Raw genomic sequence first — 24,050 nt, 5'->3', positions numbered from 1 at the left:
TTTGAGCCGGGGCCATACAGGCCCAAACTTCTGCCGTCGGATAAGCTGCCATTTTCCTAATAATTCCACAGGATATAAGAGACTGATGGGAAACTTGGCTCTGGAGTCACCTCGCACCTGCCATTGCAGTTGACCTCGGCCACTTAACTAGCTGTGGGACTTGAACAAGTTCCTCAGCTTCTTGGAGCCTTGGCTTCTCCACATGGAAAACCTCCGGTGCTTCTCAGCACACGTGCTTGGCGGAAGCGTAATGTCCTCAGCACTGTGCCTGGCACTTAGGTGGTGATTACAATTGGGTACCAGCTGGAAGGAGTCCTGGAGCGGTGCAAATGGCTCAGTGTTCGACCAGGAGCCAAAAGGCTGCCTGTCCAACTCCACCGAGAGCACTGGGGCTCTGCTCCTGAAAGGCCACAACCCTGCAGACCCGGTGGAACAGCTCTACTCTGCACACGTGTGGGCACACCATGGAGGGCAACAAACAACCCGCCAGGCTCAAAGGGGAGTGTGGTGCCGAGCTCAGCATGTGAGTGGCAGGCCTGGGAACTGTGCAGAGGTGGGCAGAGTGAACGGCGTGGGGTCCAAAAGCCAAGGCTCTGCCGGAAGCTGGGAGGGGCTCGGTTTCCAGTCCAGGAGAACTGCTGGCACGGGTTCCTGGAACCGGAACTGGGCTCTTTGGGACGGGTGGTGGTGTGTGTGCATGCATGCAGGCGCCCATCGCTGGTTCAGCGCTGGAACGGCTCGGTCATACTTACTCGAATGGGTCGCTGGGGTCGGTTTTCTGCAGCTCGGGGGGGATTGGGATTCGCTTGTAGTACATCTCCCAATCAAAGGCGCCCCGCATGGCATCCCCTGCTTGCGTCTCGTACCGGAAGTCGTCGTGGTCAATCACGTCGATCATGGGGCACACGATGGTCTTGCGGTTCCGAGCAATGCGGTCTGAAAAAGCCGAGAGCTGGCCATCAGGTGGGGCAGGGTGGCGGAGCGCCACATGCACGGGCCCGTTCTGCCTGCCTGTACCGTGCGTGCCAGCTAGTTTCTCTGGAGGGTCCGGGAGAACGCCAGGGTGACCGGAGGCAGAGTAAAGGTTTTCAGCAAGATGAGCCGGGGCTCCCACCCAGGCCTGTCACCGACAACCAGGCTGCGGGACAGCTACTTAAACAAGGTCTGCGGCACCGGGGTTCTCCCTTTGGACTGAGGGCATGTGGAGGCGCTCCCTCAGGGCTGCTGAGGACCCGCTCTAACACTGTCTGCAACGAGCTTAGCACGGTTGGCTCTTAGTCAGCACCCTTATGCCAAATAGAGGACCATTTCCTCTGGAAGGGCCGCTGAGAAGGCCCTGCAGGCTCCCACTCCAAGTCCCGAACTTGACCCCCGTCAGCCCAGCATGCTGGCCCCTTGGATAGACTCACTGGCCCCCCCAGGCTTCAGTCAGTTGATCCGCCTCCTGAGAAGGTTAGGCTCGAGTTGCTGCCAGTCAGAACTATGGGAAAGAGAAGGGCAAGGTCTGTCTCAGGGAGTCATGGCTTCCACTGACTGGAGGGGTGCAGCTACCGCCCCGCAGGAGAACTCCAGGCGGGGGAGACAAGGGGAAAGGGGGCCTGGATCTACATGTCTCACCAGACACTTTCAAGCCAGGGAGAGGCGGAGTGTATGAAATTCACTTTCTGCTCAGCCTGTTAATAACATTCAAACTTGAGCTTGTGTTTGCTCCCGTCACCAGGAAGTCCTGCCTGCAGTCAGGGGGAGCCAGTAAGCTGTCCAAAGCAGGCAATCTGCCAGAAGGGCAAGTGCACTGGGCGGTTTGGGCCAGGGGATTCTGTCTGAGCCACAGATATCTGGGGCCCAGCCTTTACTGAGCTCCCGCCCGTGTTCTTTCCAGGACAGAAAGCAGCACTTTAGCCTTTTTCTAAGCTGCTGGACAAATCCACATCGGACGTACCATGGAGTGCTAAAGGACAAACAGATCTGTCCCAGAAGTATGTTCAAAGTGCTCCTAGAGGCAAGGATGGTGAGACTTCATCTCATGTCCTTTGGACAGGTTGTCAGGAGAGACCAGTCCCCGGAGAGGGCCATCAAGCTTGGTAAAGTGGAAGGACAGTGAAAGAGAGGAAGGCCCTCGACTGGACAGATTGACCAGGCTACAACAATGGGCTCAGGCATAAGAACAACAGTGAGGGTGGTGCAGGACCGGGCCGTGTTGCACTCTGCTGCGCACAGGGTCGCTATGGGTGGGAACTGACTTGACAGCACCTGACAATAACAAGTCAAAATCCATAGGTGGGCTGTGCAGTCTGTGTAGTGTATGTGCATTCTGTAGCAAAAAACCCCCCAACAAATACAAACCCAAACAAAAACACCAAAACCAGCATCTAGAGTTTCAGGGTGCATGCTGTGGGAAGGTGCAATGTTCCCAGAAACTCTGAGCCACACTGCATGAGTGTGTGCATTGGTCGGTCAGACTGACACGCTGTAGCACGTGGCCAAGAAAGCTTTAGAAATGCGACCCATGGTGAGTGTATCCCCAGAAGTGGACAGGGGCCATCCCAGAGCATCTGGGCTGTGTATAAAAGACACCCATATCCCTGGGGGGAGAGCTGGAGAGGAGCCCTCCTTCCCTACTGATTCATGGCCATTGCGAAGATTTCATTTCTGAGGAGGCCTGGGCTGACGACCCAGGTCTCTGCTGGCTGCTGGGCAGCGTGGGTGGTGTGTTTGCTTGGGGACAAACTACTCAAGTGCAAACCCAGGTTCTCTCAGCAGCTGGAGGCCTGACCTTGAATGAGGATCTCTGACACCCGAGCCCCGTCACCTTGCCAGTCGATGGGAGGTGAGACAGCACCTGTCTCACTGGGTCTCTGTGAGGACTGAATGTGACAGTGGAGCCAAGATGGCTAGCTCAGCCTTTAGCATGTGATGGGCGTCCAGCCAAGAAGCAGGAGCTGGAAGGCTGAGCATCTCTTTCATTCTCATTGCTCCTCAGGTTTCTCATTTGCACAACGTGGATACGCGTCCCCGTGCAAACATCGCATCCAAATGCGGAAGAGGCCGGCAAAGCTAGGAGACTATTAGAGTCACGATCATGGTGATGATCATGATGATGGCGGAAATGGTGGCCAACGGTGCCTTTCCTTGGGAAGCAGGGAGGAAGGGGGCGGTGCGGGATCAAAAGCAGCAGCAGAGTGAGCCAAGCATGGACGTGTTAATGGTTTCAGAGACCAAAGTCATGAGGCTTTCCTTCTGCTGCTGTTAGCAGGAACAGACTTTTAAATCCACTGGCTCACATGTCTACTGGGAAACGAGAATGAAGAGAAAAAAGGAGGAAAAGGGGAGGGGTGAGGGGGATGTTTCTTCCATGTGTGTCTGCAGATTATGAAAATTACCCTCATACATTTCCATAGAAACAGAGTTAAGGGCTATTTAGCCAACCAGCTCAGCTTGGTACCCCACCACTTCATTCTCCTTGTGAGCCACTGAATGACCCCACAAATGGGTTGTTCCCTCAGAACCATAAATTAGGGGTGCTATGGTGAGGGATGTCTTTATTTTTCTTTTTTTTCCTTTCTCTGGGTAGAGGCAGATGCAGAAGATTGCCTGGTTTCATTAAATGCACACTTTACCAGAAATTCTGTGCTGTCGCCTTTTCCTAACCCAGTGAGCTCCCGGACCCACGCGGTCAGAAGCTCATCATCCGAAGAAAGCTCTATGCTGACCTGTGGCCGAAAGACAAGCTGCTGGAGCACCCCAGGGATCCAGTCGGGCTTTGCTTCTGTTCTCTCCTGAAGGGCAGCATGCCCTCATCCGTGCGACTCAGGTGTGGTTCCTGGATGGCCATCACCTGAGCGCCTTGAGAAAGGCAGATCCCTGGGTCCCCTGCAGTCCTCCTGAATCAGAAACTTGGTGGGTGGGGCCTGGCATTCTGCATTGTAAGAAGTCTCCCAGGTGATCTGTTGCACGGGTAAGTTTGCCCTAAGCACCCCTCTGCTTTGCTCCTCTTGCTCCCAAGAGCTTATTCATCCATTGTTGAGGGGCTTTTTTTTTTTTCAGACTAACGACCTCGTCCCGATCTGCTTGCAGCCCTGCCCCTTACCTGACTCCCAGGCTCAGGGGGAACATTACAGTTCACTGCCTGTATCCAAGTAGAACCCCCCAGCATACAGGTCTGCTTCTTTAGCCAGCTCCAAGGCCACTGCTTTTGCTCACAGGCTATGGTGGGTGACTCCTGGGTCATCACACTACCTTGTCTATAGCCCCCTCTCCTTCCACCCCCCCGAGATGCTCTTAGAGGCAGTGCAGAACTGAGGGACAGCACAGACTGGGGAGCCAGAAGACCTGTCTTTTCTCACGGGGGTTCCACAGTTCACTTCTCCGAAACTCAATTTGTGCTACTATGAAAAAGGGATGCTTTTGAGCAGGCATGTTTTTGTGAGGTTTTGGGGTGATGCTTGTAGTCTACTTGACTTATAGGAGTGGTGTAATCAATAGTAAATATCCTAAGTTGATATGATGATGTTACCCCATAATTTGGCTTCTAATAGTACAGGCCTTGGCTTGTGTGCCAACAAAATTGGAGTTCCTCTCAGGGAAGCAATCATGTCATTAGACATGCTGTGCGATTTCCTCTGCTGAGCCTGTGTCTGTCTTTGTCACGCTTGTGTGGCTTTAAAGGCCCTTTACGGCCCCAACCCAAGACTCATTCATGGCATCCGGCACTGTGCTGGCTGCATCTCAGAGGGCCATTGGGACCCTTGTGGATGGCTCCCTGCAGGAGGTTGTGTGGCCTGGGCCGGGGCGGCTGGCTCACTCCAGGCCGCCTGCCTCGCCTTGGGGAGGGCTTCCTCACCGAGCAAGGGCGGCAGCCAGTTGACGTTGGCTTCACAGTGAGAGTCTAAGAACGTGATGACGTCTCCCGTTGCCACAGAGGCCCCCAGCATCCGGGTCCTTATCAGACCTTCCCGTTTCTTGGTACGGAGAATCCTCACGCTGGGGAAAAGGGCCATGTAGTCTTCCAGCGGCTTCTTCAGGTGATCTGTCAGGAAGACATTAGAGAAAGGTGGACGAATGGGTAAGAACAACAAACCACTCAGTAATCATTCTTGTACTCTCACCCCACCAACACACACACCGCACTCTGCAGTTCTCATGCAGCTTTCGGGAAACTGCTCCACTGGGCATGTCAGACAGGGGTCATGCAAATGGAGAAACTGAGTTATAAAGAGATCAAGTGAAAGTGCTAAACCTAGATCACAGATATCTACATATAGACATACTTATGTATGTAGCTGACATCATTCCTAATGGGGAATTTCCGAGCGACTTTGTCTCTTGCTCAGGAGTAAGGTAAGGTTGTACACTTTCACTTCTTTTTTTTTAAATTTAAGGTTCAATTCTTTTATTATAATGAGCTCTTATTGATGCATTATTTTAAGGTCATTTTATTGGGGGCTCTTACTGCTCTTACAACAATCCATAATATCAAGCATATTTGTACATATGTTGCCATAATTGTTTTCTAAACATTTACTTTCGGTTTGAGTCCTTGGTATCAGCTCCTCTTTTTTTCTCTCCCTTCCTCCCTCCCACACTCATGACCCCTTAATAAATAATATATTATTATTATTTTCATATCTTACACCAACTGCTGTTTCCCTCCCCCCATGATTTCTGTTGTTCATCCCCCTGGGGTGTGTGTGTGGACAACAGAAATCATGGGGGGAGGGAAACAGCAGTTGGTTATGTATCAATCATTGTGCTCAGTACCCCCTCCCTCCCTCCTCTACCTCACCTTTCCCCTTCACTAATATTTAACATTGTACTAGATTTTCTTGCCAGTGCAATAAGGTCAAAAAGAGGAGACTAAAAGCGTACAATTAGAAAGAGTAAAGTAACACTGTCGTTAGTGGTAGATGACATGTTATTTATATAGAAAATTATAAGACATAAGAAAGAAATGAAAAAGAGATAAGTATCATAGTTATATATACATCAGTAGGATACCTAGCAATCAGTTATATTGCTTATGTCAGAAAACAACAAAATAATTGGAAAATAAAAATTTAAATACCATTTATAATTTTACCAAAAAGGTACAAAGCTTATATTTTGAAAGCTACAAGACATGAAAGAAAGTGGAACAAAAGGAATGACATCCCATGTTCATGGAACCAAACCTAAAAAGCAAACTCACTGCCATTGAGTCAATCTGGACTCATAGCAACCCTGTACGAGAGGGTAGAACTGCCCCCGTGGGTTCCTGAGACTAAACTCTTTATAGAACTAGAAAGGCCTGTTCTTCTCTTGTGGAGCTTGCTGGTGGTTTCTAACTGCTGACCTTGCGGTTGGGAACCTAATGAGTAACCTCTCCACTAGGGAACCTCACTGCACTGAGCCAATTCTGACCCGCAGCAACCTTAGAGGACAGAGTAGAACTGCCCCTGTGGGTTTCTGAGGCTGTCACTTTTTATGGGAGTAAAACAAGCCCTCTCCATGGAAGAGATGGCTTAAAATTGTTAATACGACAACACTCCTCAGCGCCATCCCTATCAAAATCCCAGCTGACTTATAGGCAGAAATTGACAAAATGGTGCTAAAATACATATGGAAATTCAAGTGACCCAGAATAGTCAAAACCATCTTGGAAAAGAAAACACAGTTGGAGAAGTGACATTTCCCAACTTCAAAAAGCCACAGTCATCCAGACAGTGGGAGACCAGCATGCAGACAAGAGGAACAGCGGTGGGGATCCAGAAGGCTCTCTTATGCACGGTCAATGACTCTGACACAGCTGTTGACCCAACTCCATGGGAAGAAACAGTTCTTTACACAAATGACAGTCTACATGCAAAAGCAGCCAACGGGAACTGGCCCCACACTCAAACCAAAAGTTAGCCAGAAAGGGATCAGAGACCTAAATCAGAAAACTCTTAAGGTCAAGGAAGTCATAGGCATAAATATTCATGGCTGTGGAACAGGCAATGATTTCGTAAATACAACACCAAAAGCCCAAAACAAGAAAAGAAAATCAACAACCACCCCCGCGCCCCGAACAGACCCCATGTTCAAAATGAAAGGCTTTTGGGCTTCACGTGATAGTATCAAGAAAGCAAAACACTCCCATAGAAAGCGAAAACATTTTAAGTCATACGTTTGATAAGGTAATACATAAAGAACTATTGGAATTGGCTAATAGAAGACAAATATCCCAATTGAAAACCAGACAAAGGATCTGAATAAATAGACGTTTTGGAAAAGGCCCAGTGTTGTCTTTGAGCCAGGCGGACTTTAACGGTCCTGGGTACAGTTCTTGCAGAAGTCCAGGGAGCAGGTAGCAGAGCTGTTGGCTTCTCTCTCTGCTCTGCCCCTGGGTGGTCAGCTTCCTGAACTGAAGCCCTGCAGTCTCTGAACACACGTGGCAGAGAAGCTGACAACTGGAGCGCACTGCGGTGGAGTCGATTCCAAATTGTAGACAGTGACAATGCAGGAGAGAGCAGATCTGTCCCATAGGGTTTCTAAGACGATCATCTTTGGAGAAACAGACTGCTGGAGGGCTGGCCACTTTGAATCACGGACTTTTGGGTTAGCAGTGGAGTGCTTTAACCAGTGTACCACCAGGGACCCTTGGGAACTGAAACCCAAGCCAAAAAGAAATCAAACTCACTGCCATAGCAACCCTATGGGGCAGGGTAGAGCTGCCTCTGTGAGTTTCTGAGACTGTCACTCTTTATGGGAGTAGAAAGTCCCATTTTTCCCCCCAGAGTGGCTGGTGGTTTTGAACTTCAGACCTTGCAGCTAGCAGCCCAATACATAACCACTGAATCACCAGGGCTCCTTGGGAAGCCAGGGAAGGGTCCCTGGGTACCATCCCTGGTGATTGTGACTCAGTAGATCTGGGTAACATCTGCTAGACCCACGGAAGACTATGATGCCCAGCTAGACCTAGAGATCACTGGGCTGAATCAATCTCTTCATGAAACAGATTGGATGCTGAGGCTCAGGGAAGGGAAAGGCCCTACCTCTCCCACAGAGCAAGGGTCTCCTGGTTCCCTGGGCCAGAATCCACTGGGCATTTTATATTTCAAATCTCACTTAAAACTCTGTAATACCCAATCACAACGATCTATCTATAACCCCCTCCCAGGGGGATGGACAACAGAAAAGTGGGTGAAGGGAGACATCGGTCAGTGCAAGACATGAAAAAATAATAATAATTTATATGGGGGAGGGAGGGGAAAATGAGTTGCAGATACCAAGGGCTCAAGTAGAAAGAAAATGTTTTGAAAATGATGATGACAACATATGTACAAATCTGCTTGACACAATGGATGTGTGTATGGATTGTGTTAAGAGCCGTATAAGCCCCCAATAAAGTGATAAAAAAAGGACTCTATAACACGCACTGGCAAAACATATTAAGATTTTAAAGATGATGTCATACATTTCCTCTCCTTTGAATCCTAAAATCATACGTCGTGTGATGGTTCTTTCCATTTTACAGATGAGAAAGCTGATGCTTAGGGAAGCTTCGCGGTTTGCCTGCGGTCATACAGGCAGAACACGGATGGGTTCTCTGCAGAGCACGATGCTCTTCCCATTCTAGTGTCCCCCCCAGCCCCCCGGACGTTCACATACTACATCAGACCTGTTGCCCGTGATTCCAACCCAGAGCCACCCTGTGGGGCAGAGCAAAGAGTTTCCAAGGCTGTGACCCGTGGGGATTTACAGAGAATACACACAGAGAAACAAACGGCAGCGGGAAGGCTGAGAAACACCCCGTCACCCCCTAGTTTGTGTGTCTCTTTCACGCAGTTACAGGTTGGTTCCAGCCCCGGGCCCCTTTCATAGCGTGCAGCTGAGTGCTTAACCGTGGTGCCACCAGGGCCCTTTAACCATAAATTACGATCACAGTGTTTGCCACACCTCCCTGCTTTGGCATAGGCCATTTAGTTATTTCTTTAAATGGTTCAGTTAAAAAAAAAATTCAAGTGAATTATATTTATTTTTTCAAAGAGACTTTTAACATAAATGGAAGGGGCTACCATTTATAATATAGAGCTCCTAAAATTTAGAAAAGGTATTTTGTAATATAAATGTTATCAAAATTTGATAGGGCTAAAACCTGGCAAATGAAGGGTGCGAAAAAAAGGAAGGGGAGAGAACAAAAGGGACTTGAAAAATAAAATAAAACAAAGCAGTGTTATTAGGTTTTCATCAGACACGCTTCTCTCCTTGTGGCTGTGAGTCTGAAATCTATTCTGTCACAAGGGGAGACATGGGCAACCAACTGAGACTTTCCATTTGAAGTCATCAGAAGAAATGAAAAAGAACGGAAAAGAGAAAACTCTCTTGCCACACGATCCAATGTTGTTATTGAATGCAGAGTCTAGAAGCCAACTAGTATCATCTTAGGCACCACTGAAAATCAGCTTTCTGAACATGCACAATTAGGCAAGCCCTGCTCTAGACCCTCTGACTTAACTGTCTCTAGAACGTTGTGCGAGATGAAGTGTGTTGTGCTGCCGGGCTGCTTGTAGGTTGGAGCAATTAAAATACGCACAGAGGGGGGAAATTGCACCCCCAGAAGCATAGGGCAGCTAGAAGGCTAAGAAGCGCCGTCTCCTTGCTCGCAGGAGATTGGTGTGGCTCCCCCCACCCTTTCCCACTCCTTTTTGGAACAGTGACTGTAGAAAGCAGAAATCAATTTGCCCTAATTGAGGGGCTAAATCTTTCCAGATTAGACTTTCTTGGGCGATGAGACAAGATAGCGTGAGGCCTGATCACGCTCCAGAAATGCAGGACGCTGTCTGAAAGAGGAGAGAATAAAATCCATCGCCACCGCCGTGACCACCTCTGCTTCCGGGCTGGGCTCAACTGGCAGGTCATTAAAACGAGTGCGAAAATCGCCCATAGCACACACCAGGACTCCCATCAGACGGAGACATATCACCCTGTCTGGTTCTAATCACCGAGGGGCCTGCTCGGCAGAGCCCTATCGCCGAATCATCCTGGACGCAGATGACGCACTCATTACAGACCAACCACGATGGCCTTTTGTCAGCTTGTGGGAGAGTTGGAGCCATTCGGCTCCTTGGCATTCGGAAGTGCGTTTGCCTCGATGTCATGACACCATTCCGTGAAATCTGGGACGTTTAGAGTTGGAAGGGCCCCAGTTCTTAGCTATTACCTCGGAGGCTGCCCCAGCGACATAAAATGTGTGTTGTGGCGTTATCTCCCAGAGACTAGGACCTAGAAGGAGACGCCGAGGCTCAGGGCGGCTGATGCAGCTGGCCCGAGCAACAATGCTCATAAACGATGAAGCCGAGGTCTGAAACGCAACTCTGAACCTGCAGCCTCAGCCCACCGAGTCACTTCAATGGTGGGCACACAGCACCCTCTCAGGGGGCACCCCCAGACCACTGCAAATGGGTGTGGCAGGCCCACTGCTTCTGGTACTGCTGGAGAGGAAGCTGAGGCCCAGGGCAGACTTGAGGCCTTGTCCCAAGTCTCCTCATAGCTGATGAGGCCAGAGTGCTTCTCAGCGATGGGGACGGACACACACACACACACACACACACACAGCATCTGCACGGGAACCCCAGGATGGCTCTTCGTGGCAGGCTGTAGCACAGGAGAAGGTGCACTCACACATGCTGTGAGAGTCCTGCATGCACCGACCATGTGCCAAAGACACAGCAGGGTTATGGCCTCAGTCCAGGCCACTGCTGTCCTTTGTCTAGACCATCACAGTGGTCAAGATGGCTCTCTGCGCTCCCACCTGTCTTGATTCAGTTGTGTGTGTGTGTGTGAGTTCAGTGTCTCTAAAAAGAGAATTAGACTGTTCCCCTTCCCCTTCCCCACTGAAAGCACTTCAATGGCCTCCCATGCTTCCTAGAACAAGGTCCAGATTTCCTGTGCAGGATGACCAGGCTGTGTGTTGGTCACTCACCCCTCTTTAGATTCATCTTGCCCTTCCCCTGGCACCTCCACCTTCTTTTGGATGTCCTGTCTTGGCAAGCTGCCCTGTTCCCACTTCTCTCCAGCTCCCGCTCAGCCACCAGACTGCTGCTAAAAGTGTGAACTCCTTACCACGGCCTGGCTTGACCTCCCAGACCAGAGCAGCCCCACCAAGCAGGCCCTGGAACACGTCTTTCACAGCACACAGCACAGTATAACACCACGTTTGTGCAACTGCTTGCTCTGTCTCCCCCACGAAAGGCTCAGCTCCGCCAGGGCCCATTCTCCGAGCACTCTTCCCATCTCCATTCCCGCGCGCCTCGCTCAGAGCCCGGCCTCCACAGACCCCTAAGGAGCACACAGGGCAACCCTCCGGGGCCACCGTTCATCAAGCTCATTTCAAGATGAAGGAAGCCAAGGTCTGAAAAAGCTGTTTCTTGTCCAAGGTCACACAGCCAGGATGCCTGGTTTGGCCGGCAGTCTTTGCTCTACCGCTGGGTGCAATCAAATTAATCCTCAAGTAGACAATCAGAGCTTCAGTCTCTGCTACCACGAAGCCCTGCAGGCCCCTGCTGCTAAGTAGCAAAAATAAAGGACCTCCGTTTGCTCTAGCTCTGGCCAAACCCACAGAAGGCCGAGGAAGGGCAGTCCCCATGGGGGGGAGAGGGTGAAGGAGGGGGGTGTAGAGGGGAAATACAGAGCCAGTCATAAACTCAATAAATCTCAGCACCCGTCCCCAGGGCCGCTGTTGGCTCTCTGGCCTTGGGGGCATCATCAATAAAGCAGAGGCCACAGCGGGGAGGCCGCCCTCTGCACATTTGGGCTGGCTTCTGGGAGCTGTACATATTCTGGGTCTCGTCATGTCTCAGCTCCCCTGGGCTTCTGGCTATGAAAGTGTGACGGCTCATATGTTTCTTGGGAGAGATTTATTTACTTGCATATCTGAGACAGTGTATTCTAAGGCACTGCCAACCCATCAGGGCGAGGGGAGCCCAGAGCATCTCTTGCTCTCCAGTTTGCTTCTCAGGTATTCCTAGCAAAGGAGGAGAGGGCTCCTCCCTCCTCATGACTGACTGTCACTGTGATTCTCTTTCCCTTTTTAAAAACAGTTTTATTGGCATATAATCCACATATCATCCAATTTAATAGTAGTACAATCACTACTCCAATCAGTTTCAGAACAGTTTTTTCTTGTACTCACTGGTATGAGCTCCCGTGTTATCCTCCCCAGAAACCATTCACCCAGGTACTGTCTCTAGAAGCTTACCCAGCCTGGATTTCATGCACAGGAAAGCCTACAGAACCCCACCCCCCAACAAACAAACAAAACAACAATAACGAAATAAAATAGAGGAAACACTTCAGTTGAGAAGAAAGTATTAAAAAACTTGAACATTTTTAAAGTGGGTCAAAAGGGAGATCAAATGATAAGGCGTTACACTTTAACCTAATTACATCTGCCATAACCCACCTTCCAATGTTCTCAGCAGGATAGCAAGGCGATTTATGTCTCCGGTCTGTGGCCACAGGATTCACCGGAGGCTCAGTCCAGTCCTCATGACTTCTGTTCTGTGTTCACTGTGTGCCTAGGCCCTTCGGGAGCATTCTTGTGAAGCTCCCCTCGTCTCACTTCTACAACTTTATTAACACCCCCTTCTTAGAGAAAGGGGGAGGGGGCACAGAAAGTTCCAGTCTAGTGTGCTACTTTCAGACAGCTTCCAGCTAAGAGTCAAGAGGCACGGCAGGGGTTCGGGATTTTAAAGCTAGCACCACGACCCTCACACACCACCACCTCTTGATGCCCTCTTCTCTCTATTTTGCTGGGTGGGCTCTGGTTTCAACCCCACACCACCAGCCCTGCTGCCCCAGCATCTCCAGGGCGCCTGCTGCTGGAAGCACCTCGCCACGGAACAGGAATGAGAGGAACGACAGGAGAGCCACCTTTTGCACCAGGAAGAGTTTTGGGAGGCGGCACTGGAGCATGGGCATTGAAGCAGCCCCTCCTCTCTGGCGCAGGGGCATAGGCCAGCCCCTCCGTACACACTTTCTTTTCCTGGTCTTGTGCCCCAGGAGGGATTTCAGGGCTGGGATGTGCAGGCAAGAGCCTCAGAGGCCACCTGAGGGCTTTCCTCACGCTCCTCTGGCTTGGTTCCTCTCCGGAGACGATTTAAGGCGCAGCAGGCGCGTTTTCCATGTGGTCTTGTAGGGGACAGGACCTCCAGTCAGCCATTTCTTTCTGCCCCCTTCTCCTTCTTTTAAAAAGCAACGTTATCAACAGACTACTCATGTGCTACATGGCCCAGTCATTTAAAGAGCATGATCCAGTGCCAACTAGCTGTGTTCTGCAGGGCTGAGAGCAGTGAACTTCACTCCTTCACGAAGAAGACCGTTTCTGCTGAGGAGAACTCTGTCCGTCTAATCAAGATGGCATTTACTGAGCGCCAATCCTGTTAGGTGCCAGGGAACAATGCTGGGCCCATTCCTGTGTGCTGACAGAGCACAGTGCTTCTCACAGTGTAGTCCCTGAGCCGGCAGTATCAGCAGCTTCAGGGATCTGAGACTGAGTGAGTCCCAAACTCCGGCTGGGTCCATCTACCTGTGTTATCACAAGTCTTCCAGGTGATTCTCATACTCTCTGAAGTGGTAGAACCACTGATGTACTGAGGCAGACGCGAGCTCAGAGAAATAAACCTAGGCTATCCTGGTCATGCCAGGGTCTTTAAGCAGTTAGAAACAGACTCCAGTGTTTCCTCTAAATAGTGGGAGACACTGAAGTTCTTCAAGGACCCCACGTCTGCTCGCTGACCCGGGCAAAACTATGAGAATGGATGATGGTTCACAGCGGTCCCCTCCCCACCCTTGTTGTCACTTTTACATGGGAAAAGCTCACACTGAGGTCCCTCACACTGAGGTCCTGAAGGATCCCTTGGGAAATGGTTTTGAGGGCAGATAACAGTGATTCTGCTTCCACACACCTGGGGGACGTCTCTAGTGGAGGAGAGGGGGCCCTGAAGGCTGGAAGTTGTGCGGAAGGAAAACGCCCGGTGTTGTGGAAGCCCAGCTACTGCAGGGTCGATTCATGTGTGCAGGAAACTACTGCTACACAGGCTTTCAAGCGCTGATTGCTCAGAAGTAGGGCCCCGGGTCTTTCTTCCGAGGTGACTCTGGCTAGACCTCCACCCTTCTGGGTAGCAGCCAGGCCTAAGAACCATGTGCACGACCCTGGGGCTGCCCAGGGCTAAGGCCTGGTGGGAAGTATATGTGGTTTGCTGAGGAGGATGTCCTGTCAAGCCTCTCCTCTGCCTCTTCCATGAAGTGCTCAGTCAAGTCTGAGTTCCTCCCTGGCCCTTCATGTACATGAAGAGCGGAGAGGACGGAGGGGCGGGTGACTGACACCTTCAGGGCACCCGGCACCCTTGCAGGTGCCATTCCACGGACGTCTTCACCACCACAGGCCTAGCAAGGTTAGCCTGGCCTTACAAATGGGGGCCCCAAGACTCACAAAGAGACAGTCACGGTTCAAAGTCACAGAGCTTGTGGGAGCTCTGCTCCCCCTGAGTCTAAGCCCAAGCCCGTGCCTTCTAAGGACAGTGCTGACAGCAAGGCAAGTGTGTCTCTAATGCTCAGCCCTCGCAACCCATGGGAGCGCACGCACGCTCGATGGCTTGGATTGTAAAGCGCTTCTCTGGTATTTTTCTAAGACCTAAAGTGAATTTGACCTCCAAACTGTACACCTTCCCCAAACATTTGCTGTGAAGTCACAGGCCCCTCTGTTCCCTGGCACCATGCCACAAATCACCCGCTCATGGGGCCACGCACAGGTACTTGGCCTGGACATGCCTTTAGTGATTTTCAGAATGAATTGCACTCCTTCCTGAAGCCATCATGTCCACCAGCCAGCTCCCAGAAATAGAAAGCACTTCATCACACAAATTAACTCCTCTCCCCTATCTTGGAGAAGTCGAGCAATCTATTAAAAAAGAGATGCTATTATCTAAACAGGCAGCCTTGTCTGCGCTTTTAATTTCATCTAAATGCCTTGGTCCCTTTTCAGCGGGTGGGCAGGGCCATACATCTGTTTAATAATCAGGCGACAAATAAAAATAGTTCAGAAACCACCACTCTCAAGTTAATTACAAGCCTCCCCCCACCCCACCCGCCCTGTTTCCTGAGTGTGCCTCCCCACCAATCGCCTGCAAATGAGGAGAGAAGCCTGGGTCCCTGGGACTTGGCCCTGGACACTTCCCTCCCGGCTGGAGCCCGTCCCAGGGAGCAGACTTATGGGCAACCCCAGGTGCAGGTTCCTGGGGGCTGCTCTTCAATAATGTCGGATTGTTGGAGAGCAACATGTGTTTCAGCCAGGACGTAGGCTTCCATGCCGGCCATTTAAGGAGTTATGGAAAAAGAAAGAAGGAAAAAAAATTCTTCCACTTCAGCAACAGTGCCGGCTTGTCAGTTTCATATTTGTTAAAGGGCAAAAGTGCTCTCCTGGGGGAAATTTTCCTGCTCAGTGCACAGGAAGCGAGAAGCCGAACATATGTCGGAGCTTTCTTTCCCACCCCTGCCACCACCACTTCCACCCTCCTCCTCCCTGCAGAGAACCCCAACCCAGCTCAGCACAGAACTCTGGGAAACCTCTGTTTGGGGGTTTCTTGCAGATTTCCCACTGGGGTCTCCCCTCTATGTGCAGAGCTAGAACTGTGGTGGCATTCGCTGTGTGCTGAACCCCCAGACCAGGAGTTAGTCTGTCCATCGGCCTTGGGGTCTCTAACCCCCGAGCTTTATGCATCCACACTGCCGCCCAAACGTAGGTCTGCAGTCAGGCAGGCATCTCAGCAAAGGCTAGGGTCTGCCTCCCACACCCACCGCCCTCTCAGCCCGCGCCCGATCCACTCCTGCAGACACCCTGCCGCTGTTCCTTTGCTCACACAAATGCCTCAGCTTGGAGCATCCTTTGGTTGTCCTGTCCCAGGGAATCCTATTCTTCCTCCAGGGTCAACTCAAAATGCCCCTGAACACTCATCTGCTGTGACCAGGCTCTCCTGTTACATCCTACACATGTTCAAGTTTGAGACCATCTACCTGCCCAGCAGCAAGCATCTGGAGGGCAGGGCTGAGAGTGATTGACTTCCCTGTCCCTCACTGCACCTGGCATACAGCAGGTGCTAACAGATGTCTGCTGAATGGTCCTGATGTAACATATTTTGCTTGTCATTTGCTGCTTTCTTTCCCAGGGAAGATGTAAAGCCTGTTTGGGGGTCTTGGTTTTCCAGATATGCGCTATGAGAGTCTCTACACCAGTGGTTCCCAACCTTCCTAATGCCATGACCCTTTAGTACAGTTCCTCATATTGTGGTGGCCCCCAACCACACAATTATTTTCGTTGCTACTTCATAACTGTCATTTTTCTACTGTTATGAATCGGGAGACCCCTGTGAAAGTGGTGTTCGACTCCCAAAGGGGTCGTGACCCACGGGTTGAGAACCGCTGCTCTAGACAGAGGTGGTGGTACATAGAAACCAAGGTTGTCTTCCTGGCGTATGTTGAGTAAATTGAGTGATTATGAAATTCCCCCTCAAACATTACTTCCCACGTGCAGATGTGAGACATCTGTACCAGATGTGACCACCCAGCCTAAACTAACCTACTGCTGCCCAGTCAGTTCCAACTCACAGCGACCAGACAGGACAGAGTAGACTGTTCCCTAGGGCTCCTCAGACTGCAAACCTTTCTGGGAGCAGGCAGCCTCATCTGGTAGGTTTGAACTGTTGACCTTGTGGCTGACAGCCCAATACATAGCTCACTATGCCACCAGGGTTCCTTGGACGACCCAGCAATATAACATACCCGGCCAGAGAGAACAGCAAATGCAAAGGCCCGTAGGCTGACCAAGGAGCAATATGAGTCATCAAGCCCCCCCTTTTTTGGCTGTTGTCATTGTTTAAGGCGAATTCTTCTAAGTGGACACTGGGCGGAAGCCCCTGCCTTGAAGGCCCAGACATCCTGTAGAGAAGGCAGCTTCCCCTGAAACACCACAGTGTTGTAAGTGGTCTCTATATAGGGCTGTGGAGTGTTCTGGCTATTTTATCTTTTCCTTTCTAAAATGAAAATGTCTTTGCTATTTTTTGTGTGATTATAATGTGGCACCTTTAAAAAATATCTCCTGGAAGTGTGAAACATGGAAGTGGCAGGCTCCTTTGGCCACCCTTCCCACCCCACCCCACCCCACCCCCTCCACCCACCTCCAGCGAGGGCCACAGTTAAGAATATGGTGTATTACTTATCTGATTTGCCCAGTGTTTCCGTGATCACTTCCTCTGAAACCTGCTTCCTTCTCCTGTTCAACAATTTGCCAAAATAATCTTTCAGTATTTGTTCCTGAAGATCTAGCATGTCCTCTTTTTCACTGCCTAACTCGATCCTCTCATTCACCTCTGTGAGGGAGGCGGCCGATTTGGACAAGAAGACTAATGCAGAGCAGAGTAGCACTTTGGCCAAGGCCACTGACTGGTAGGACTAGAACCGGAAGACACAATTTGCTGCTATTTTTTAGCTCAGGGGTAGATGGGAAGGGAGGCTTTGGTGGTTTAGTGGTAGAATTTTTGTTGCCCATGAAGAAGATCTGGGTTCGATTCCTGATCAATGCACTCCAAGTACAGCCACCACCTGTCAGTGGAGACTTGTGTGTGGCTACGGAACTTCAGGATGAAAACGAACCGGGAAGAGAAGCCGAGTGAACGGCTTCTAAAATTCAGTTAGTGAGAACCCAATAGACCCCAATGGTCCAATTTGATCATGGGACGGCGCAGGACTGGCAGCCTTTGCTCTGATGTGCCGGAGTTGCCTTGGATTAGACAGCAGCTAATAACAAGAACGCAGTTCAGCTCAACCTTAAGCTTAACTTTCTAATAGCAAGAGTTGCCCAGCAAAGAAATGGATTATTTTAGAAGACAGGCAGTTGTTGGTCATTGGGAGATTTCACTCAGAGGCTGACCTTTCTGTGAGAGCCATAGGAAAGACTCAAAGGTTGGCAAACGGGCTGGACCACGGGCCTTCAGAGACCACCTTGAGACCTGGGCTCCGGGAGGTTCGGGTTCCAAGGTGGTATGCCTCATCCCTCCACCGGTTCTAAGGATGGTGAAAACCCAGTTATGGTCATTACACAATTTCAAGTGAAACTGATAAAAGAATGAAGGGGTGGAGTCTGGACTGTCATTGAGGTCATGGTCTGATGATCCCTCTTTGTGGGTGTGGCCTTCTCATATGGATTCTGGGAACTTTCTCTCTCTCTCTGACATTCCTGTTGACAAGCCATTTGGAGCCATGCTGATGGCAGCTGAAGCCCTGGACACGCGTCCACTGCCATTGGAGGTCCAGGACTCTCCACCCACCTGCCCGTGATCTTCCTGCACTCTGCATCCTTGCATGTGCTGCGTGAGTCTGAAGAGGAATTCAAGCACTAATAGCGAAACTAAGGACTTTTCTGGACTGGGCTGAGATGTTTTATTGATGCACAATTACTTCTTGATATACACTTCTCGCTTACACACGTGTCTCTGGATTTGCTTCCTCAGACAACCCGGACTAACAAATACAGCAGCAGCTCTAAAGACGGAGTCTCTTAGCCTGCTATCTCCTCGAGATACCTTCAGAATTATCATAGAGAGAATGTGGTTTTCTTTCCATAGCTCTAGTCTATCTTAGCCATCCCTGTAATTTCCCCCCGCCTCGGCTGTGAGTGACTTTTACTGTTCGGTGTTGCTTTATGTGTCAAGGGTGAGGCAAGTCATGGAATGCTGCTCCCAGTGCACTCCACAAACAGGAATGCGAGGCAGTGCAGGCTGGGCCCCTGCACATCCACACCCCAGAGGTGCGCTGTTCAGAGGACTGCTCCTGTCCTCTGATTGGGTGTGAGCGGCAGGATGTACACGAAGTCGGACTTGTCAATGTCTCTTGAGGGACCAGGAGACATTTTGCCTCCTGCTGGGGTGTGCTCTAAGAACAGAAGGGCTGTGCACGGCTCACGTAACAGACGCTCAAACCCAAGCAGAAGCACTGCTCTGGTCGGAGGTGCCAAGGGACTCCAAGCCTAGGAGAAGACCTTGCTTCTCTGTGGGTAACCAAATGGCCAACCGGGTTGGGGCGCTGACTTTCCACCAGTGGTGGCATCATCCCATGGGCTACCACTGCCCCCTCTGGCGCGCTAACTTCTACTTGTATCACTATCACCTTACGTGCTCATTTCGGAAGCCGGTGAAAAACAGATATGCAAAAATAAATTTAAGCATCACCAACTAACCCCACTGACCGGGGTGCCCTTTGAATGTCTTATGACTTGTTGGGACTTAAGTCCAGTAGAAAATCTCATGGCCCAGAAGCTCAGCCTCCCTTCTTCCTGACGGCACAGGGCAGTGCCATTAAGTGAACCCACTGGTACTTGCCCGGGGTGGTGTGTGCTACCCAGAAAGCAAGACAACCACGTCCAGAGCTCATGGTCCAGTCTCCTGAAGAACACAGGTCTGCAACAACAGCCACGGCACCGGTGACAATTACTGCGAGGGTAGCAGGTGCCGACAAGCATGAGCAACACTATTTCCTTATTTAATGCCCACAGTGGTCCCACCAGGTGGGTACGTCAGCCCCGTTAAAAACAAAAACACCTCGATTTATTTATTTTCAACTCTTTACTGCAAACTGGATGGTTTACAGAGATCATCAGTTTTATATTCAACAATTCACACACATTTTGCTTCATCTCATTCAGTGCAACATCGCTTACCTTCTTCCTCCTCAAGTTTCCTGTTTACATTCCTCTTTTCTGCCTAACTCTTCTGGACTTTGTTGTTGGGTAAATGCTGCCCTTTCCATCTCATGTGAGGGATATCAGGGTGCATCCCGCCCTAGTGCTACTGTTCCCTACAGACCTGCCTGTTGTTTGGCTGAAATTGAGCGGACACACGCACAGTGTCACTTCCAGTTGAGAAATGAGGAAACTAAGGATGGGAGAATTGAATGATTTTAAAACAAATGAAACATTCAGTGCCATCAAGTCAATTCAGGCCCACTGCGACCTTGGAGAGTCTGCCCTGGAGGGTTTCCAGGGCTATAAATCTTTACCGGAGTAGAAAACTTCCTTTTTCTCCCATGGAGAGGTGGGTGGTTTTGAACTGCTGATCTTGTGGTTATCAGTCTAATATATAACCCAGTAGGCTACCAGGCTCCTGGATGACCTGAACTACTGCTAATACATTGCAGAGCCAAGATTTGGTTGGTCCTAGGCCAGAGTGTGCATTCCTTCAACAGTGGAAGTACATACAAAGATTTGTGGTAGTGCCCCAGAAATCAAGTTACTTTGGGGGCCAAGACTGAGGGCAATGGAGATTGGAAAAGCAAAGTGGAGTTCATCAGGGGATTAAGGTAGGGATTGAGATTCGAGACAGAATGGACAGCACATGCAAAGGTGCAGAGAACTAGCCTGAGACCAGTGTCTCCCCGTAATGATCAATCTTGTTAGGAAACGATGGTGTACTCAGGATTTTTTTTAATTGAAAAGGAAATTTCTAAATATATGATTACCAAAATACTGTACAGATTTCTCTAGGAAAGAAAAATTTACTCTAGCAAGGATTACAACATAAATATCCCCTGGGAGGGGATGCGCACTGAATCTCTAAAATCTGGTGTAAGTACATTACTGATTGACTACCTTCTTAATTCAAGACTGTTTGATTATGAGAGGCTTCAGAAATTTTGTGGAAAATAGAATGAAAAGGTAATGGGATGTTTCTATAAGCATTTGGAAGCCCCTTTGTATTAACATTTAGTTGAACATTGTTGTTGCTGTTAGGATAAAGAAAACATACACCAATGCAGCTCTTGCACATGTACAATTCTGTTATAGTGGTTACACTGTGCAACCGTTTCCACCCTCTCTGAGTTGCTTGTCCTCTATTTATAGCAACTCACTATTGCTTTCATTTTTCTTTAATCTTTTCAGTTACTGTTGTCATTCTGATCCAAATATAGATAGTTGTAATAATATCTGATGCTCGAGACAGATCTTTACCAAGCAAACCAAAAAAGCAAATCCACTGCCATTGAGTTGATTCCGACCCATTGCAACTCTACAGCACAGGGCAGAATTTCTCCATGGGTTTCTGAGATTGTAACTCTTCCTGAGCATCGAAAGCCTCCTCTTTCTCCAATTAGTTAGACTACTGCTTAGTTTTACGTAGACTTCCAAGGATGTGAAGCTAATGATGAAGAAATTGAAGAATTCTACGAATGATTTCAGTTGGAAATTGATCAAACATGCAATCAAGATGCACTGAAAGTTATTGGTGATTGAAATGCAAACATTGGAAAGAAAGAGGAAGGAAGAGCAGTTGAAAAAGTATGATCTCTGTGATAGAAATGAAGCTAGAGATCACATGATAGAATTTTGCAAAACCAATGACTTGTTCATAGCAAATACTTTTCAACAACAAAAAGGCGTACCTATGCACAGACGTATATATGGACATCTGCGATGGAATATACAGAAATGAAGCTGACTGCATCAATGAGAAGACACCATGGAGAAACTCAACATCAGCAGCTAGAACAAGATTGGGCCCAATGTGGGATGGACCATCAACTGTTCACATCCAAGTTCAAGACAAAGGTAAAGAACATTAAAACAAGTGCACAAGAGCCAAAATACAACTTTGAGTCTATTGTACCTGAATTTCAAGAACAGATTTGACGCCCCGGACACTAAAGATAGCGGGTCTGCTGAGTTGTGGGAGGACATCAAGACCTTCAATCATGAAGCAAAAGGTCATTAAAAACACAGGCAAGAAAGAAAAGATCATTCGGACACTTGCTCTTAATCGAGGAGTAGCTAATGCACATGGAAGAAAATATGAAGTCAAGGAGCTGAATAAAAAATTTCAGAGGGCAGCTTGAGAAGACAAAGCCAAATATTATAATAAAATGTGCAAGAACCTAGAATCAGAAAACCAAAAGGAAAAAGGGAATACATGTTCAGCATATCTGAAATGGAAAGAATTAAAAAATATTCAAGTCTCAAGTTGCAATCTTGAAAGATTCTGTAGAAATACTGAATGAAGCAAGAAGTATCAAGAGAAGATGGAAGAATATAGTTACCATCACAAAAAGAATGAGTTAACACTCCACCATTTCAGAAGGTAGAAATACAAGCAAGAAGCAATGGTGCTGCAGGAAGATGTTCAAGCTGAACTGAAAGCATTAGCCCAAACAAGGCTCCAAGAATTGATGGAGTACCAGTGCAATGTTTCAGCAAGCTGAAGAAGCACTGGAAGCACTATGTCAGGGAATTTGGAGGGCAGCTACTTGGCTGAGTGACTGGAAGAGATCCATATCTGTGCCCATTCCAAAGGAAGGTGACCCAACAGAATGCTCACATTATTAGAACACTATCATTGGCATACAAGTAAAATTTTAATTAAGATCATCCAGCGACAATTGATGAAGCACATTGAACAGGGAACTTGAAGCCAGAAGTTCAGGCTGGATTCAGGAGAGGACGTGGAACAAAGGATATCACTGTTGAAATTAGATAAATCTTGGCTGAAAACAGACTATCAGAAAGATGTTTACTTGTGTTTCATTAACTTTGCAAAGGCATTTGACTACATGGATCATAATAAACTGTGGATAACCTTGAGAAGAATGGGAATTCCAGAACACCTCATTATTCCCGGGAGGAACCTGTCCATGGGTTGAGAGGCAGTTGTGTAAACAGAACAAGGGAATGATGCATGGTTTTAAAATCAGGAGAGGTGAGAGCCAGGGTTGCATTCTCTTGTTGTACTTGCTCAATCTGTATGTTGAGCAAATCATCAGAGAAGCTGGGCTACACAAAAAAGAGTGTGGCATCAGGATTGGAGGAAGGCTTCTTCATAACCTGAGATATGCAGGTGACAGACACAACCTTGCTTGCTGAAAAAAAAAAAAAAAGGATTGTAGCTTTCAGTACGAATTCCAAATCAAAGTAAGGAAGACCAAAGTCCTCACAACTAGCTCAAAGGGTAACATCAAGATAAATGGAGAGAAGGTTGATGTTGTCACAAGGATTTTGTCTTGCTTGGATGCACAATCAATGCTTATGGAAGCAGCAGTCAAGAGATCAAAAGACGGATTGCACTAAGTCTGCTGCACAGGACCGCTGTAGAGCGTTAAAGCACAAGGATGTTACTTTCAGGACTAAGGTGTGCCTGATCCAAGCCATGGTATTCTCCATTGCCTCATAAGCATGTGGAAGTTGGACAATGAATAAGGTAGACCATAAAAGAATCAATGCACTCGAATTGTGGTGCTGGAGAAATGTACCAGGAACTGCTACAAGGACTAGCTTGATCTATGTTGGATGAAGTAAGGCCAGAGTACTTCTTACGGTCAAGAATGGCAAGACTTAGTCTTAGATAGTTTGGACTTATAGTTAGGAGAGACCATCCCTGGAGAAGGACATCCTGTTTGGGACAATGGAAGGGGGCGACGTGCAGTAACAAAATGGAGACAGTGGCTGCACCAGTGGGCTCAGGCACACACACGATTGTGAGGATGGCGCAGGACCCCGTGCTGTTTAGTTCAGTTGTGCTGGTCACTGTGGGTCAGAGTGGACTACATGGCACCTAACTACAACAACGACAATAGTGGATGTTTTTAGTTTAAGAGTTTTTTTGTTTTGTTTTTTAAAGATTATCTTAGGGCAGTGGTTCTCAACCTCCCTAATCCCGCAACCCTTTCATACAGTTCCTCATGTAGTGGTGACCCCCCAATCATAAAATTTTCATTGCTACTCCATAACAATATTTTTGCTACTGTGATGAATCGGGCAACCCCTGTGAAAGGGTCGTTCGACACCTCCCCCCAGAGAGGTCGTGACCCACAGTTTGAGAACCGCTCTTAGGGCAACAGTTTCAGGAGTTCATCTAGTTCACTTTACTCCAGAGACTAGCTCGCATGAGAATTTGAAATTCTGTCTTATGACAATCTTCAAATCTGGTTCACTCTTGTTTCAGAGGTAACCTCTGCTAGCATTTGGTGTACATCTTTCTATGCCCTTTTCTCTCTTCAGA

General features: G+C 48.9%; 1 protein-coding gene across 3 annotated transcripts in view; it reads right to left on the bottom strand.

Annotated features, from left to right (window-relative positions):
- Positions 1-24,050, bottom strand: part of GALNT10 (polypeptide N-acetylgalactosaminyltransferase 10) — a 270,449-nt gene that overhangs the window by 53,692 nt on the left and 192,707 nt on the right. For all 3 annotated transcript variants that reach the window (XM_075541867.1, XM_075541866.1, XM_075541868.1), the window contains 2 exons: positions 4,841-5,026; positions 753-936 (listed from right to left, as the gene is read on the bottom strand). In XM_075541867.1, the coding sequence (XP_075397982.1) occupies positions 753-936; positions 4,841-5,026 (370 nt within the window). The remainder of the gene's footprint in view (positions 1-752; positions 937-4,840; positions 5,027-24,050) is intronic.

Source organism: Tenrec ecaudatus, chromosome 2 (assembly GCF_050624435.1).
Source record: "Tenrec ecaudatus isolate mTenEca1 chromosome 2, mTenEca1.hap1, whole genome shotgun sequence".
In the NCBI taxonomy this organism is placed as follows: domain Eukaryota; kingdom Metazoa; phylum Chordata; class Mammalia; order Afrosoricida; family Tenrecidae; genus Tenrec; species Tenrec ecaudatus.
The sequence above is the reverse complement of the archived record's forward strand: the minus strand, read 5'-3'. Positions and strand labels throughout refer to the sequence as shown.